Source organism: Salvelinus sp. IW2-2015, linkage group LG2 (genome assembly GCF_002910315.2).
Source record: "Salvelinus sp. IW2-2015 linkage group LG2, ASM291031v2, whole genome shotgun sequence".
In the NCBI taxonomy this organism is placed as follows: Eukaryota; Metazoa; Chordata; class Actinopteri; order Salmoniformes; family Salmonidae; genus Salvelinus; species Salvelinus sp. IW2-2015.
The window spans coordinates 19,696,974-19,715,903 of record NC_036839.1 but is presented as its reverse complement, the minus strand read 5'-3'; the positions used below and the strand labels follow the sequence as shown (position 1 = coordinate 19,715,903).

The 18,930-nt window shown below is 42.4% G+C and overlaps 1 protein-coding gene across 1 annotated transcript; it reads right to left on the bottom strand.

The window, feature by feature from the left end:
* Positions 1–4,064: 4,064 nt before the first annotated feature.
* On the bottom strand, positions 4,065–18,475 carry LOC111976441 (rho-related GTP-binding protein RhoE-like). Its single transcript, XM_024005275.2, has 5 exons — positions 18,018–18,475; positions 17,803–17,890; positions 7,065–7,174; positions 6,435–6,560; positions 4,065–6,295 (listed from the first exon to the last, which is right to left on the bottom strand). Exons 1-5 carry the CDS (start codon positions 18,120–18,122, stop codon positions 6,053–6,055), a joined length of 672 nt encoding a protein of 223 aa, XP_023861043.1. The 5' UTR covers positions 18,123–18,475; the 3' UTR covers positions 4,065–6,052.
* Positions 18,476–18,930: the final 455 nt, after the last annotated feature.

The following is an 18,930-nucleotide window of genomic DNA, read 5'->3' as shown; positions in this document are numbered from 1 at the left end:
TCGGGGATTCAATCCAGCAACCTTCCCGTTACTGGCCCAACACTCTAACCACTAGGCTACCTGCCGCCCCATAGAATGGATTTGTATGCTCACAAAAGCCAAATGGGCCATTATATTTCAATGAAGCTGAAACGCTATGTATGCTGTAGCATAAAAATGGCCATCTCCTTCATATTACGCAGCACAGATTTCCCTAGGTCACCTTTCGTATCACCTTGAATGGGGCACTATTAGGGAGGTGGTCACACAAAGCACCACAACACCAGACCAATCCTGCCAAAATGCAGAGACTCTGATGATGGAGGAACCAGTCTTGCATGTTACACGCTGAGCAATATGTTCCTTTTGTCCTGGTTATTGTAAACTGTTGTTCCGACAAATAACAGCAATATATTGTTTGTAAAAATAGCTAAGCTAAGGACCTCCCCATAATGACATCTTAATATGTCACATCTCAGAAGTCACCTGGATTCATATCCTAATGTATCATTGTGGCAACCACACTGAGTGCACAACACATTAGGAACACCTGCTCTTTCCATGGCATAGACTGAACAGGTGAAAGTTATGATCCATTATTGATGTCACCTGTTAAATCCACTTCAATCAGTGTAGATGAAGGGAAGGAGACAGGTTAAAGAAGTATTTCAAGCCTTGAGACAATTGACACATGGATTGTGTATGGGCACCATTCAGAAGGTGAATGGGCAAGACAAATAATTTAATTGCCTTTGAACGGGTTATGGTAGTAGGTGCTAGGCGCACCGGTTTGAGTATGTCAAGAACTGCAAAGCTGCTGGGTTTTTCACGCTCATTTAGTTTCCCGTGTGCATCAAGAATGGTCCACCACCCAAAGGACATCCAGCCAATTTGACACAACTGTGGCAAGCATTGGAGTCAACATGGGCCAGCATCTCTGTGGAACACTTTCGACACCTTGTAGAGTCCATGCCCGATGAATTGAGACTGTTCTAAGGGCAAAAGTGTGTGCAACTCAATATTAGGAAGGTGTTCCTAATGTTTTGTACACTCTGTGTATATTGTATTGTTGGGGAAGATTGGCCCATGTTTTGGAAGCTTCACCACAGGTCACATTTGATGTGATCAAGGTAATTGTTTCTCATTTATGTATATATTGTTTGTGTGTTTTCTCAGATTTCTCTTTGGAAACAACAATAATATTATCCATAATTAACTTACAAATATAGTCCAAACTACATGTTTGTTCTGGCATGGTGAGGGGTTTCTGAAGTAAAACTATTTAAAAAACACCCAAATGTCAATGCAAAGCAGAAAAAAAGAGGAGACCAACTCTTAATGCCCCTAAAAGATTAATTATCCCTAAGAAGCTGACACAGTGTCTATGGAAACCGCCATCAAAGAACTGTCATCAAAAGGGAACGGGTTGATAGGACAGAGAGACAGCTGAGCTGAGGGATAGTTATGGTTCACCCAGAGTGTGTCATCATGTGACCAGACTTCCACAGCGTGTGAACAGAGGAGAGGAGAGCGTGAAAGCCTTCAGCAAAGTCACAGCTCTGATAACAAGAATGGCGTGACATGCAGAAAGAGCAGGATGTCACTCACAGTAGATGTCTCTCTTTACTAACTAAATGACAAATCCTATCTTGTAACTTATTTCACAGGAAAGAAACATGATCCAGAGAGTTCAACACTCTCTGGATCATGTGTGTCTACCGGAATTGACTGGGCTTCCATGGGCCTAAATGTTCTTAACCCCTAGAACTCAATGTCCGCGCCCCTGTGTAAATCCAATTAGCATTAAAAGAATCTCCATCAAAATCTGGGACTTTTTATGATTTGATGCAACTCAATCCACCACATCTGCCGATGTCACACTTCACAATTGTGTTCTCCGTTTTGGGACTCGTCTGAAGTCGACACAGCTGATCTGCCAACTTTTGTTTGTAGCGTCCGAACAGTTTGGGCTACACACTAATATGACCCCTCTATGGAAGGGTGAGACTCWCACGAATACGTACATTCGCTCTAGGATGCCAACAGGCCTCACAAGACTCGTCTGAAGGTCCCCCGTTACCAGTTGAAAACATTTATGGAAGTATATAGTTGTTGTCGGAAGTTTACATACACGTAGGTTGGAGTCATTAAAACTCGTTTTCAACCACTCCACAAATGTCTTGTTAACAAACTATAGTTTTGGCAAGTCGGTTAGGACATCTACTTTGTGCATGACACAAGTAATTTTTCCAACAATTGTTTACAGACATACTATTTCACTTATAATTCACTGTATCACAACTCCAGTGGGTCAGAAGTTTACATACACTAAGTTGACTGTGCCTTTAAACAGCTTGGAAAATTACAGAAAATGATGTCATGGCTTTAGAAGCTTCTGATAGGCTAATTGACATAATTTGAGTCAATTGGAGGTGTACCTGTGGATGTATTTCAAGGCCTACTTTCAAACTCAGTGCCTCTTTGTTTGACATCATGGGAAAATCAAAAGAAATCAGCCAAGACCTCAGAAAAAAATTGTAGACCTCCACAAGTCTGGTTCATCCATAGGAGCAATTTCCAAACGCAATGAAGGTACCACGTTCATCTGTACAAACAATAGTATGCAAGTATAAACACCATGGGACCACTCAGCCGTCATACCGCTCAGGAAGGAGATGCGTTCTGTCTCCTAGAGATGAACGTACATTGGTGCGAAAAGTGCAAATCAATCCCAGAACAACAGCAAAGGACCTTGTGAAGATGCTGGAGGAAACAGGTACAAAACTATCTATATCCACAGTAAAACGAGTCCTATATCGACATAACCGCTCAGCAAGGAAGAAGCCACTGCTCCAAAACGACCATAAAAAAGCCAGACTATGTTTTGCAACTGCACATGGGGACAAAGATCATACTTTTTGGAGAAATGTCCTCTGGTCTGATGAAACAAAAATAGAACTGTTTGGCCATAATGACCATCGTTATGTTTGGAGGGAAAAGGGGGAGGCTTGCAAGCCGAAGAACACCATCCCAACCGTGAAGCACGGGGGTGGCAGCATCATGTTGTGGGGGTGCTTTGCTGCAAGAGGGACTGGTGCACTTCAGAAAATAGATGGCATCATGAGGTAGGAAAATTATGTGGATATATTGAAGCAACATCTCAAGACATCAGTCAGGAAGTTAGAGCTTGGTCGCAAATGAGTCTTCAAAATGGACAATGACCCCAAGCATACTTCCAAAGTTGTGGCAAAATGGCTTAAGGACAACAAAGTCAACGTATTGGAGTGGCCATCACAAAGCCCTGACCTCAATCCTATAGACAATTTGTGGGCAGAACTGAAAAAGCATGTGTGAGCAAGGAGGCCTACAATCCTGACCCAGTTACACCAGCTCTGTCAGGAGGAATGGGCCAAAATCCACACAACTTATTGTGGGAAGCTTGTGGAAGGCTACCCGACACGTTTGACCCAAGTTAAACAATTTAAAGGCAATGCTACCAAATACTAATTGAGTGTATGTAAACTTCTGACCCACTGGGAATGTGATGAAAGAAATAAAAGCTGAAATAAATCATTATCTCTACTATTATTCTGACATTTCACATTCTTAAAATAAAGTGGTGATCCTAACTGACCTAAGACAGGGAATTTTTTCTAGGATTAAATGTCAGGAATTGTGAAAAACTGAGTGTAAATGTATTTGGCTAAGGTGTATGTAAACTTCTGACTTCAACTGTATATGGAGACTGTTTTAGTGCCAACAATACATGTAAATATTTAATATTAATATTATATAATAACAAATGTTTCCTGATCTGTCTTATATATCTCAGATATAGGACAGACACTTCAAAACAAAATTATTTTAGATTTTTTGGGGGGGAACTATCTGTCCATGTAGTGAATCTGTTATTCAATGCGTTTGTATGGACTAATAGCAGTAAGGCCAAAGACACACTACCGTTCAAAAGGGGTCACTTAGAAATGTCCTTGTTTTTGAAAGAAAAGCACATTTTTTGTCCATTAAAATAACATCATATCAATCAGAAATACAGTGTAGACATTGTTAATGTTGTAAATGACTACTGTAGATGGAAACGGCTGATTTTTAATGGAATATCTACATAGGCGTACAGAGGGCCATTATCACCAACCATCACTTCTGTGTTCCAATGGCACGTTGTGGTAGCTAATCCAAGTTTATCATTTTAAAAAGCTAATTGATCATTAGAAAACCCTTTTGCAATTATGTTAGCACAGCTGAAAACTGTTGTCCTGATTAAAGAAGCAATAAAACTGGCCTACTTTAGACTAGTTGAGTATCTGGAGCATAAGCATTTGTGGGTTCAATTACAGGCTCAAAATGGCCAGAAACAAAGAACGTTCTTCTGAAACTCATCAGTCTATTCTTGTTCTGAGAAATGAAGGCTATTCCATGCGAGAAATTGCCAAGAAACTGAAGATCTTGTACAACACTGTGTACTACTCCCTTCACAGAACAGCACAAACTGGCTCTAACCAGAATAGAAAGAGGAGTGGGAGGCCCCGGTGCACAACTGAGCAAGAGGACAAGTACATTAGGGTGTCTAGTTTGAGAAACAGACGCCTCACAAGTCCTCAACTGGCAGCTTCATTAAATAGTACCCCCAAAACACCAGTCTCAACATCAACAGTGAAGAGGCGACTCCGGATGCTGGCCTTCTAGGCAGAGTTGCAAAGAAAAAGCCATATCTCAGACTGGCCAATAAAAAGAAACGATTAAGATGGGCAATACAACACAGACACTGGACAGAGGAACTCTGCCTAGAAGGCCAGCATCCCGGAGTCGCCTCTTTACGGGTTTTTCATTCAAATGCAGGAAATTTCTCTAAACTCCATGGCAAAATGTGTAGAATTGCAGGAAATAACATTTAAAGCTGTAATATGTACCTTTTTGGGCGACCCAACCAAATTCACATAGAAATGTTAGTTACAGATCAAGAGGGGGGCACTAAAACTTTAGGCAAGGTGGGGGGGCCTCCCAACCAAATGTCACTTATTGCCCCTAAAATCTTGCACAGGGCTAGTAGTTCTCATAAGCCTAAATAGGAGAATTTAGTTTGAATATGTGTACTTCCCATAAGTCAATAAATGCTGCATTGAGGCATCAATGATGGGCTTATACATTTATAAGCATTAAATCTAACCTTTACTACATTTGCATGACTACAGTACATTTAAACATGGGAAATTGACAGTTCTGAAATTAACTATTTTGTCGTTGTTTTAGAATAAATCTCAGAGTAACTTAGAATTAACAGATTTAGAAAACAAATTATGAGAAAGTAAAAAGTAAAGAAAAGGAAGGAGTAGCCTAAAGGGTGACTGACACACGACACATGACATTCAGGAGCCTTCAACAGCATGGATTGGAGAAAGGGTAACAGTATCCTGGTTATCATCTGTGCTTCTCAGAACATTACACACAAACGTATCTCATATCGTTCACTGTCTCTCCCCCAAACTATTTTGGTTGCTTTTAAGAACATATGATCCAAAACCCTGCTACCTAGAACACTTCTGAAAATGAAGCTTTTCAATATTCAGGATTCTACAACCTTGCCTGCATTCTCCACCATGGTATTCCAGTTCAAACTGAGAATTTAAGTACAGCTCCTTTGTGTCATTTCAGTGGAATTCCCCAGAGAGTTCATGAACAAAGTCCAAGATAAGTTTTCTCCGATTCTGTGGCATCAAGTCACTAACATCCGTCAGTTCTTTGTTCTGACTGATAAATCCCAGTTAACTCCAGGTGAAGACATCCAGTTCATGTAAGTTCATTGACTACTTGGTGTTATGCTTCATTTAACTTGTAAAAGGGCAGGGTACAACCACAGATAACGTACATAACATACCACAGCATAGTTGCTGCCACTACCTAAACACCATCTCTCATTCAGTTGGCAATAGCTGTGGAGATCAATAGTCTTCTAATAGTGCACAAAGCCCTTCATAGTTATCCAAAGATCATATGCTCATTATAATGTCCTTCAACATTGTCCTTCAATCCAAGATTCCAATCACAGCCCATGCAGTCACATAACAGCACAGGTCTTGGCTTTGGTCTTCTGAAAGTCTGACACCACTGTGGGCAGGTCTGGTCTGCTGTGTGAGATCCTCTTGGTGCTCCTGGAGGACTTGTTGCATTTGACGTTCTTGTTGCCCTTGTTGACGCAGGCCAGCGTGGCCACGTGGAAGATGTCTCTGACGCTGTTCTCAGACTGCAGGGATGAACACTCGATGTAGGGAGCACTGATCTGCTTGGCCATGTTGGAGCCCTGAGATGGAGAGAGAGAGAATAACACAAAGATATCAGGCTGGAGAGCTGTCTAGTACGAATTGTTCCCAGCACTTTTAACACATGATTATGTTTAAGCTCATGATTTTAAATTAAATTTAGAAAGACACGACACCCACCTGATCATAGGACACTGGCGTATGTCCACTGTTAGATTTGGTAAAGAGGTCTGTGCGGAGGTCTGACTTGCATCCCACCAGCAGCATCTTGGTGTTGGGACAGAATTCCTGAATCTCTCCTTTCCACTATATGGGTGAAAGAAAAGGGAGAGATCAACATTAGTCTAGAATTGGAACCCTATGGAGGGGGATTAAAGAGAGAAAAATCCTGGTGATTATGCTCTCTCCAGAGGAAGGATCACTCCCCCTCTCACTGGACCACACTCCTCTCAGCTGGCACAATACTGAGCCTTAGTGACATCCCAGGTCAAAGGGCACTGAGTCACACAATGGCCATGTCTTGGAGACCTCATGTGAACAAGGCCTGTTAGACTACTTCTGAGCCTCACGTGAGTTTGTTTTCACAATCCTCCCCCGCTCTCATTGGTGCTGCCCTAGTATTAGACCCCTCTCTCATTGATACAGCCTTAGTTTTCAGCAGAATAGGGATTTTCAAAGGCCACTTCCCCCACAAACACAAATGGAGGCCTTTTCAGAAAGGGTCATGGGTCAAGGGGACTGAGTGAAAATGCCATTGGGACAGGCCAGCTTCACGGACAAGAGTAGGCTATATCACCACATAACACTCACCTTCTTCAGTACACTGTCCAGGGTGTCTGGTCTACTGATGTCAAAACAGATGAGGACTGCATCAGCATCAGGGTAGGAGAGAGGCCGCACATTGTCATAGTATGCAGAGCCTGCAAAAAAACATCACCATGTTGTTGTAAAGTGAAAGTGGATCTATGTGGTAAGTGAGTCAAGTTAACAAACATTTCCCATTCCACAGATGCATTGACTCAAACAATGACATGGTTATTTGCAGAGCAGGGTCAGATTGCAGTGGTTTCCATTCCAAACAGGATAAGTGAAAGTTATTTTATAATTTTTTCAGCAAAGGATATATTTTCAAAAACTTGTGACATACTTAGTGTACACTAAACATCTTAAACATAACTCTATGGCAGTGATCATTTTGGCCCTTTTTGTTTTAGATTTAGTCTGGTCTTTGTCATTTGAATAATGATTTTGTCTAGTTATTGTGAAAATTACGAAAACAGTGGGCCCTTTTAGTCAACTAAATGTTCTTTCATTTTAGTCACATTACATTTGTATTGCCTCATTAACCTATAGTAAACATATATCACTGACTTCCATGTGCACAAACATACATAGCCTTGTCTTACCAACATAGTTTTCTGCATAACATCCCATTCTCTTCCCAACAGCAGAAATATGACAAACATAATAAAATCCTAATTCCATATTCAGCCTAGAGAGATATTGCATAGTACATACAAAACAAACAAACACAGAGAGAGAGAGAGAGAGAGAGAGAGAGAGAGAAAGAGAGAGAGAGAGAGAGAGAGAGAGAGAGAGAGAGCAGAGAGAGAGAGAGAGAGAGAGAGAGAGAGAGAGAGAGAGAGATTGAGAGAGAGAGAGAGAGTCCACAAATTATTGGCAAAGTAGTATGGGTTGAACCTCAGTCACGTCATTGCCATTGTTATCAACGTTCCACAGACACAGCAGCCACATTGATGTCCAAAAGTAGAACGGGGGCTAATGACTTTGACTGTTTCGCCGAGTGATGTAGTCGAGTCACTACACCTCAAGTCCGAATTGAGTCCACTGTGCTCGAGTCCAAGTCACCAATAGTCGAGTCACGAGTCCCTATGGCTGAAGTCCGAGTCCCAGTGCTCGAGTCCTGGTACAAGTGCTCAAGTCTGAGTCACTGTGTCCACTTCAACTCAAAATAAAGTTAGACATAGCATAATGGCAAGATGAATTTAGTCAATAAATTGTTTTCTATCCCTTTTCCTTTCTTTCCAAATGTTTGCATATGTTTGCATATAACCTGTAATGTTACCAGGGCCACGTTCAGTTGAAAAACGTTATCGGACGTTGCAGAAAAATCCATGAATAGAGCTGACGTTATTCCTTATTCAACATGTCAGAGAGGAATGTTTGTTCTACACTGAACAAAAATATAAACTCAACATGCAACAATTTCAAAGATTTTACTGAGTTACAGTTCATACAAGGAAATCAGTCAATTGAAATAAATTCATTAGGCCCTAAACTATGGATTTCACATGACTGGAAATACAGATATGCATCTGTTGGTCACAGATACTTAACAAAAATTAGGGGAATGGATCAGAAAACCAGTCAGTATCTGGTGTAACATGTCTGGTGAGTATGCAGGCCATGGAAGTACTGGGACATTTTCAGCTTCCAGGAATTGTGTAGAGATCCTTGCGACATGGGGCTGTGCATTATCATGCTGAAATGGGAGGTGATGGCTCTGAATGAATGGCACGACAATGGGCCTCAGAATCTTGTCAAGGTATCTCTGTATCTTCAAATTGCCATCAATAAAAATGCAATTGTGTTCGTTGTCCGTAAATAAATGCCTGCCCATACCATAACTCCACTGCCACCATGGGGCACTCTGTTCACAACGTTGACATCAGCAAACTGCTCGGCACACACAATGCCATCTGCTCACTGAAGTCGGTTACGACGCAGAACTGCAGTCAGGTCAAGACTCTGGTAAGGACGACGAGCACGCAGATGAGCTTCCCTGAGACGGTTTCTGACAGTTTGTGCAGAAATTCTCATTTTGTGCAAACCCAGTTTCATCGGATCCCGCAGGTGAAGAACCCAAATGTGGAGGTCCTGGGCTGTCATGGTTACACGTAGTCTGTGGTTMATGCCAGTTGGACGTACTGCCAAATTTTCTAAAACTACGTTGGAGGCGGCTTATGGTAAAGAAATTAACATTCAATTCTCTGGCAACAGCTCTGGTGGACATTCCTGCTGTCAGCATTCCAATTGCACGCTCCCTCAAAACTTGAGACATCTGTGGCATTGTGTTGTGTGACAAAACTGCACATTTTAGAGTGGCCTTTTATTGTCCCCAACACAAGGTGCCTGTGGAATGTTCATGCTGTTTAATCAGTTTCTTGATATGCCACAACTGTCAAGTGGATGGATTATCTTGGCAAAGGAGAAATACTCACTAACACGGATGTAAACAAATTTGTGCACAACGTTTGCCAGAAATAAGCTTTTTGTGAGCATGAAACATTTCTGGGATCGTTTATTTCAGCTCATGAAACATGGGACTAACACTTTACATATTGCGTTTATATTTTTGTTTAGTATACATAACCTGTTTCTATCTGAACGTTCCAAAATGTTTCGTCCTGCTGAACAAGGTGTGGCCTAAACAAATGGTTAATGGTCCGGTCCGCACGTAGCCCAGTTTTAGAACGGCCCTCAATATGCTTTATAAATGTCAAATATGGTCCGCCTATGCACAATATAAAGAAAAAACGTAGCGCCGTTATTGTTATTATGGGTCATGTCTTTTGAACGGTAGAGAAGGGCAAGATTCAAGATGTTTTCTCTGTAGAAAAGAGGGAGTCTTGGCTACATTGGCTGCAGAACCTGTATATGAAATGCAGTGGGAAAAGTGGGAGGGTTGAGCGAGACTACAAATTCCAAGTCAGACTACTTTTCTATAGCCTACTCAACGGAGAGAAAAACACAGCTAGACTGTTGTTTTACTATTAAACTCAATGCTGCTATTGTTATTAATTTTGAAAAGCAGCTTGTGTCAAAGGGTAGCTAACTAGAAGGCTGGAGTCGCCTGCGCAATATGTATAATCGGAGGCAGAGACGGAGGGGACCCTGTCTGCACACATTCGTCACCTGCTCCCCCGCAGGTCACCAGCTGACGTAGGCTGTGTTCGTCAGGTGTGACGAGTCCTTCCCACTGCTGAACAGAACTGCGCTGTGCATCTGTGCTGCTAATTTCTATTGTGCTTAACACTGAAAAACTCTCAATCTCTCCAAAAACTCTTGTCCAGTCCACTTAGTAGTCCAATTTGTCTGAAATTAAAAATAATTTTTGTTTAGTTATAGTTTTTTCTTGGGTATATTTAGTCAGCTATAGTATCGTTAATTGGCACTGAAAAATAGGTTTTTGACTAATATTTTAGTCACTATTTTTGTTGACAAAATGAACACTGCCCTACGGCGACCTCAGTGTTTTCTTTGGTAGTATTGGGTGTACTATGGAATACAGAGAAGCCTCGGGGCCGTTATGTGATGGACTGGGTCACGTTGCATCCAGGTAAAGAAACCAAACCAACACCAATGTCAGGAAACTCCCCTCTCCCCATTGTCCCTCTGTGAGAAATGGTGGGGATTTTCTAGTTTCCCAAGGTACAGTGGTCTACAGTGGGTCTTCCCTCAACCACGTTAAATACTGTTTAAATACTGTCTATAATCCCTACTGTCTAGGGAGGAAACCGTCATATCTCACACATACTTCAAACAGTGTATGTGCTATCCAGAATCCTTGGGATGTCCTTACCCCATTGAGGTTGAAATGTAAAATGGTTTAAGGTTAGGGTTATGGTTAGGTAAGGGTTATGGTTATGGTTATGTTACGGTTAGCGTAGGGGTTAAGGTTAGGGTAGGGACGTTCCAAGGGATTCCGGGTATCATAGACCTTTCAAATAGTCTCCATTGTAGGAAACAGTTCCTCATTCTGAAGAGATATTTGTGTCATTCTCTATAAGCTCCATGCCAAAGGGCTTTTACTTTAGAATACAAAGTAGTGTAGAATAACCTAGGTTTCTGAATTGTGCCATTGAATTCTAAAGAATGTAGGGGCAATTATGCTATTTCACATCATGACAAGAAATCATAACAATCCCTCAAAACCGAATCCACTACTTCTGAAGCTGGCTTTACAACAAACGCCCCCACCCAAACCAGAAATATGTTTTGATTCACAAATGGAATCCAGATGATCTCAATGTGCACCAGTACAAGGACTAAAACACCAATGACACCATCACCATCTGTCTTTTTTAATTTGAACTTTTAATTTACCTAAACACAATCATACCCAGTTTGAATTCTCAGGAGTACACTTCTATACAAGTGGGCTCATTTGGACATTTGAGTAGAATGCCTATGAAGCATACGCTGTGGTCTGACACGGACTACCACTTCCCTGAATGTTTTTCACAAACAAATCCACACCAGCAGATGTAAACAATTATGAAATATTTTCAGGTATTGCGAAGCAGATCCTGTAGGTTAAACAAACAGCCACAAGACCCCTATTTTCATAGCCTAAACTTAAAGTCTTATAAACGGCTCGACCAGGATGCGTGAGAGATGTGGAATGTCTAACTTCTGGTATGAATGGTTTTCTATGGAAACATTAAAATAGTGTTGTAGGATTGAGCTGATGAAAATGGGGGATTTACAGTTACACAGTAACCTACTACACAGACTGTTAGAAATGGGCATTTCAGAGCTGGAGGAAAGTATACAAAGAGATACTGTTGTATCTGTCACTGTGAGACAAATAATGAACAGTGTAACAATGGCAATCAACGTAACGAAGACATCTCATCATTCAACATATGGTTATCTATCAATGAGGTGGGTTAGGGGGGATATACTTTAGTACCTATCTAATAGAACATTGCCTTCGGAAAGTATTCAGATCCCTTGACTTTTCTACATTTTGTTAAGTTACAGCCTTATTCCAAAATGGAAAAAACATTTTCCTCAGCAATCTATACACAACACCCCATAATGACAAACCGAAAACAGAAACTCCTTATTTACATAAGTATTCAGACCCTTTGCTATGAGACTCGAAATTTAGCTCAGGTGCATCCTGTTTCCATTGATCATCCTTGAGATGTTTCTACATCTTGATTGGAGTCCACCTGGGGTAAATTCAATTGATTGGACATGATTTGGAAAGTTACACACCTGTCTACATAAGGTCCCACGGTTGACAGCGCATTGTCAGAGTAAAAACCAAGCCATGAGGTTGAAGGAATTGTCTGCAGAGCTCCGAGACAGGATTGTGTCGAGGCACAGATCTGGGGAAGATTACCAAAAAATGTCTGCAGTATTGAAGGTTCCCAAGAACACAGTGGCCTCCATCATTCTTAAATGGAAGAAGTTTGGAACCTCAAGGACTCTTCCTAGAACTGGCCGCCTGGCCAAACTGAGCAATCGAGGGAGAAGGGKCTCGGTCAAGGAGGTGACCAAGAACCCGATGGTCACTCTGACAAAGCTCCAGAGTTCCTCTGTGGAGATGGGAGAACCTTCCAGAAGGATAACCATCTCTGATGCACTCCACCAATCAGGTTTTTATAGTACAGTGGCCGGACGGAAGCCACTCCTCAGTAAAAGGCACATGACAGCCCGTTTAGAGTTTGCCAAAAGGCACCTAAAGGACTCTCAGACCATGAGAAACAAGATTCTCTGGTATAATGAAACCAAGATGGCCTGAATGCCAAGCATCACACCTGGAAGAAACCTGGCACCATTACTATGGTGAAACATGGTGGTGGCAGCATCATGCTGTGGGGATGTTTTTCAGCGGCAGGGACTGGGAGACTAGTCAGGATTGAGGGAAAGATGAACGGAGCAAAGTACAGAGAGATCCTTGATGAAAACCTGGTCAGAGTACTCAGGACCTCAGACTGGGGCGAAGGTTCACCTTCCAACAGGACAGCAACCCTAAGCACACAGCCAAGACAACACAGGAGTGGCTCCTGAACAAATCTCTGAAGGTCTTTGAGTGGCCCAGTCAGAGCCCGAACCCGATCAAACATCTCTGGAGAGACCTGAAAATAGCTGTGCAGCAACGCTCCCCATCCAACCTGACAGAGTTTGAGAGGATCAGCAGAGAATGGGAGAAACTCCCCAAATACAGGTGTGCCAAGCTTGTAGCGTCATGCAAGACTCGAGGCAGTGATCGCTCCCAATGGTGCTTCAACAAAGTACTAAGTACAGGGTCTGAATACTTATGTAAAAATTAACATTTGCAAAAATGTATGAAAATGGTCAATGCTATTTGTTTAACTATTTAACCAACTATTTAGCAGTCTTATGGCATGGGGGTAGAAGCTGTTCTTTTGGTTCCAGACTTGGTGCAACGGTAGCAATTGTCGTGCGATTGCAGATTGAACAATCCATAACTTGAGTGGCTGGAGTCTTTGACCATTTTTAAGGCCTTCCTCTGACACCACCTGGTATATAGGTCCTGGATGGCAGGGAGCTCGGCCCCAGTGATGTACTAGGCCAAACGCATTACCCTCTGTAGCACCTTGTGGACGGATGCCATGCAGTTCCCATACCAAGCGGTGATGCAGCCAGTCAAAATGCTCTCAATGGTGCAGCTGTAGAACTTTTTGAGGATCTGAAGGCCCATGCCAAATCTTTTCAGCCTCCTGAAGAGGAAGAGGCGTTGTCGTGCCCTATTCACAACTGTGTTGGTGTGTGTGGACCATGATAGATCCTTAGTGATGGAGACACCGAGGAACTTGAAGCTCTTGACCTGCTCCACTGCAGCCCCATCGATGTGAATGGAGACATGCTCGGCCCTCCGTTTCCTGTCATCCACAATCAGCTCCTTTGTCTTGCTGACATTGAAGGAGAGGTTGTTGCTCTGGCACCACAATGCAAGGTCTTTGACCTCCTCCCTTTAGGCTGTCTCATCGTCATTGGTGATCAGGCCTACCACCGTCATGTCATCAGCAAACTTAATGAGGCTYCTGCTTGCATGTAGGTTGGGTCGCCATAGTCAATTACTGGAAGTGTTGCTTGAACAATATTCCCTTTCAAAAGTGAGACAGGATTTATTTCTATATAAGAAACCAATCTTTACCTGCAACTTTTTAGTCAGTTTATCAATGTGTGTTTTAAAACTTCTTCGGGATCGGTGTCCCTTCCACTGGACGGTTCAGCTAACGTAGGCTAATGCGATTAGCATGAGGTTGTAAGTAACAAGAAAACTTCCCAGGACATAGACATATCTGATATTGTCAGAAAGCTTAAATTCTTGTTAATCTAACTGCACTGTCAAATTTACAGTAGCTATAACAGTGAAAGAATGCCATGCTATTGTTTGAGGAGAGTGCACAATTTTGAACATGAAAAGTTATTAATAAACAAATTAGGCACATTTGGGCAGTCTTGATACAACATTTTGAACAGAAATGCAATGGTTGATTGAATCAGTCTAAAACGTTGCACATACACTGATGCCATCTAGTGGGCAAAATCTAAATTGCACCTGGGCTGGAATAATACATTATGGCCTTTCTCTTTCATTCCAAAGATGATGGTACAAAAGAATGCAAAAGAACGGTTGGTTTGTTCTTTGTATTATCTTTTACCAGATCTATTGTGTTATATTCTCCTACATTCCTTTCATATTTCCAAAAACGTCAAAGTGTTTCCTTTCAAATGGTACCAAGAATATACATATCCTTGCTTCGGGGCCTGAGCTACATGCAGTTAGTTTTGGGTATGTCATTTTATGCGAAAATTGAAAAAAAGGGGGTAATCCTTAAGAGGACAAAAGACAGTTTATCATCAATCCAAATTCCTAGATARTTATAATTGGGGACTAGCTCAATTTGGGCTCTTCTCAAGGTACAGATACACAGGTCTTGGTTTTATCACCATTTAGCACTAATTTAAGATTGCTGAGCAATTATTGAATTGAATCAAAGCCAAGCTGAAGATCGTGAATGACCTGTTACAGTGAGGGGAGGGGGCACAGGAATAAATAACTGTGTCATCCGCATAGAGATGTAAGCCCCAGTTATTATTATTCAGGGACAGACCGACATTATTATTGTAAATAGTGAACAGTAAAGGGCCTAGTATTGAGCCTTGTGGGACTCCTTTAGTTATGTTAAGAACATTTGACTGAACTCCATCAGCAGATATACATTGACTTCTGTCGTGCAGATAATTTACTTTTTTCTTATAAGTGTCCAGATTAGTGTCCCACTCCCTGAAAGGCGGCAGCACTAGCCTTTAGCTCAGTGCGTATGTTGCCTGTAATCCATGGCTTCTGTTTGGGGTATGTATGTACGGTCACTGTGGGGATGACATCTGGTGACTGATGTGGTAAACTCCTCAATGCCATCGGATAAATCCTGAAACATATTCCAGTCTCTGCTAGAGAAACAGTCCTGTAGCTTAGCATCCGCTTCATCGGACCACTAGGTTTGTGGTGGTAAATAGACAGCTATGAAAAATATAGAATAAATTATCTTGGTAAATAGTATGGTCTAGAACTTATCATGAGGTATTCTAACTCAGACGAGCAGAACCTTGAGACTTCCTTAATATTAGAGATTGCGCACCAGGTGTTGTTAACAAAGACACACACCTCCCCCTTGAGTTTACCCAATGCTGCCGTTTGATCCTGCCATTGCATAGAAAAACCAGCTAGATGTATATTATCCATGTCCTTGTTTAGCCACGATGCTGAGAAACAGGATATTACAGTTCTTTAGGTCCAGTTGATAGGATAGTCTCGAACGGAGCTCGTCCAGTTTGTTCTCCAGTGTTTTTACATCCGCCAATAGAAGGTGCCCGCACGTCGGCCTCTCTACCCCGTCTTTTCCTTTTCTGAGTCTCTGGGATTAGGGCCTGGTCTGGGGTGAGCAGTATGTCCTGCCCCGGTGACTCATTGAAGTAGAAATCTTCATCCAAATCGAAGTTAGTGATCCCTGTTCTGATGTCTTTTCGGTCATAGGAAACGATGGCGGCAACATTATGTACAAAAAAAGTTAAGATCAGTGCACAAAAACACAAAATAGCCAGGAGCCTGTAAAACGTCAGCTATCCATTGCAGCGCCATATACAGTACTTGTGGTACTCCAATTTCCACATGAGACTCATTTGTGATAACAATAAACAACACTATCATATAGCTCAAAACGTGCCACGCTATCCACAAGGTTATCAAAACAATTCCACCAAATCAACATTATCACACCATCATGTTGTGACAAGAGAGGGGGCTGCCGGTTCAGTGGAAGTCCTTAGAGGTGTGTCAGCCCTGGTGTATGTGGTGAGGTCTGGTTTGTGTGTGTGTAATGCAACCTTCCCTGGTGTATCCAAGGTGGTCCCCAACAGGAACAATAGATGAGTGTGTCAGTSAGCCCTGGTGTGTGTGGTGAGCTCAGCTTTTCTTGAAGCTGTGGTGTAATCACTGAGTCGTGTCCTGGACAAACCCAAGGGGTGCGCCACAATCAGCTGGAAGTCACAGAGCAGATGAGAGGCAGCCCAGAACAGTCTCTCACTCTCCCCACTACTACCCCTTTTACACCACACTGCACAGAGGCAGCCCAAAGCACTCCCTCATCCCACCGCTACCCCCTATCTAGACCCCGCTCTTCACCCTTCGACCCCTCTCCACCCTACAGAGGCAGCCCAAAGCACTCCCTCATCCCACCNCCGCTCTTCACCCTTCGACCCCTCTCCACCCTACAGAGGCAGCCCAAAGCACTCCCTCATCCCACCGCTACCCCCACTCTAGACCCCCCTCTTCACCCTTCGACCCCTCTCCACCCTACAGAGGCAGCCAAAAGCACTCCCTCATCCCACTGCTACCCCCTCTCTAGACTCCCCTCTCCACCCTACAGAGGCAGCCCAAAGCACTACCTCACCCTTTACTAACCACTCTCCACCCCACTGGAGCCACACAATCACCCAGACAGACTGAAGGGCTTTGAGGCTGTAGTATAGAAGGTAATTACCTCCAGACCTGGGGCTGGAAGGAGATCCCACAGGGACCTCTATATGTGATTCCTGTTGTGTGTCAGGCTGTGAGGGGGAGCGGCTTTATTAAACAAGTAATGCAAGCTCTCGGATTGAAAATCTGTGTATGTTGGCCAGGGGAAAATAAGCGTCTTGTTTTGTTACCGCCCTTTAGCATCAGCTTTTCTCCTAATAGACAGCTGAAAGAATATATCACAAATCTACCCCTATAGTGGCATACAAAACAGGCGCCAATGCAAGGTTTGCCATTACCTCAGAGTGCAGATGACAAAAATAAATGTCAGAAAGTAGCCTAATAGATGGTGATTTCCCAAGACTGATGTACAATTCTATACAGATTCAACACCAGTGTCTGACTTCCCACATTATCAGTCTTACATGTTCAAGGGTGTGAGGGTGGGTGGTTTCAGATGTAGGCTACAGAATGCTGGTGGTGTACACAAGGTTTCCATAACTGTTATCTGACTCCCTATCTAACCCTCTCCCTCACATTCCAGAGAGGCAGCATCGGACTGTTCTCCTCGGAGTGGCTGAAAGTTACTGTAAAGCATATAATGTGGCCAGTAATGCATATCAGGATTTCATGCTTGTCTTCTGATGTCGAAAACTCTCGATTTTTCATGGTATTTAGTAGCTACAGCAGGAATGACAGTGACGCACGTTTTCAGYACGCGAATAATGCGCAAAGGGTCCTTACCTGAAGTGTCCCACAGACGGAGTTCAACTCTCTGCGTATCGATTTCAAAACTGGCCGTGTAATTCTCAAACACCGTGGGAATGTAGCCCTACAAATGAAAGACAATATCCATTATCAACATCAATGCAGTTTAGACATGTGAAAAAGTTGCGAGCTGATTGATAACGCGCAATTATCATGCCAATAAATATAAAAATATGTCACATAAAACTCACCTCTGGAAAGGAATCTTTTGCAAACACATTTAGTAGAGCGGTTTTCCCACATTCACTATCCCCAACGACCACTATTTTACATTTTATGCTTGGATTWAAATCCATTTTGTAACGGTGTGTGATATGGCTCGCCTTCTTTCCATAAAATATAAATTATCCTAAAGAAGAATGAAGTCGGGATCAATAGAAAATCCGAAGGTTGTATGATTCCCAAAATGTATGAGCGGACTGCATCAGTCCGCTGCGCAGAAGAATCTTTTCTGAAATGAGAACGTCTCGACGGCACAGTAATTAAAAAATTGTCAAAATAGAAAACCTTTAAATAATTAACATGATCCCTTAGGAGAGTGAAATACTGTGACATCCAAGGGTCGTAGCCAGTCCTGTATACGAGAGCTCCAGACCAGTTATGAGACGCAACGGTCCACAGGCAGGGTAAGTTTGAAGGAGTTTGAGGAGAGTCATTCCTATTTCAAGGCAAGGAGGGCGTTGCGCAAGTAAGCTATTTAGCCCATTATGCATCAGACCAAGTCTCTCATGTATTACAGATGAGAAGCTAACGCAGCTGCAGTGGTGGGAAAGTACGCAATTGCCAWACTTGAGCAAAAGTAAAGATGCCTTAATAGAAAATGACGATATATACTAAAGTATCAAAAGTAAATGTAATTGCTAAAATATACGTAAGTATCAAAAGTAAAAGTATAAATGATTTAAAATTCCTTATAATAAGCAAACCAGACGGAACCATTTTCGTGTTTTTTATTTAAGGATAGCCAGGGGCACACTCCAACACTCAGACATAATTTACAAAATAAGCATTTGTGTTTAGTGAGTCCTCCAGATCAGAGGCAGTAGAGATGACCAGGGATGTTCTCTTAATACAGTAGGTGTGAATTGGAGCATTTTCCTGTCA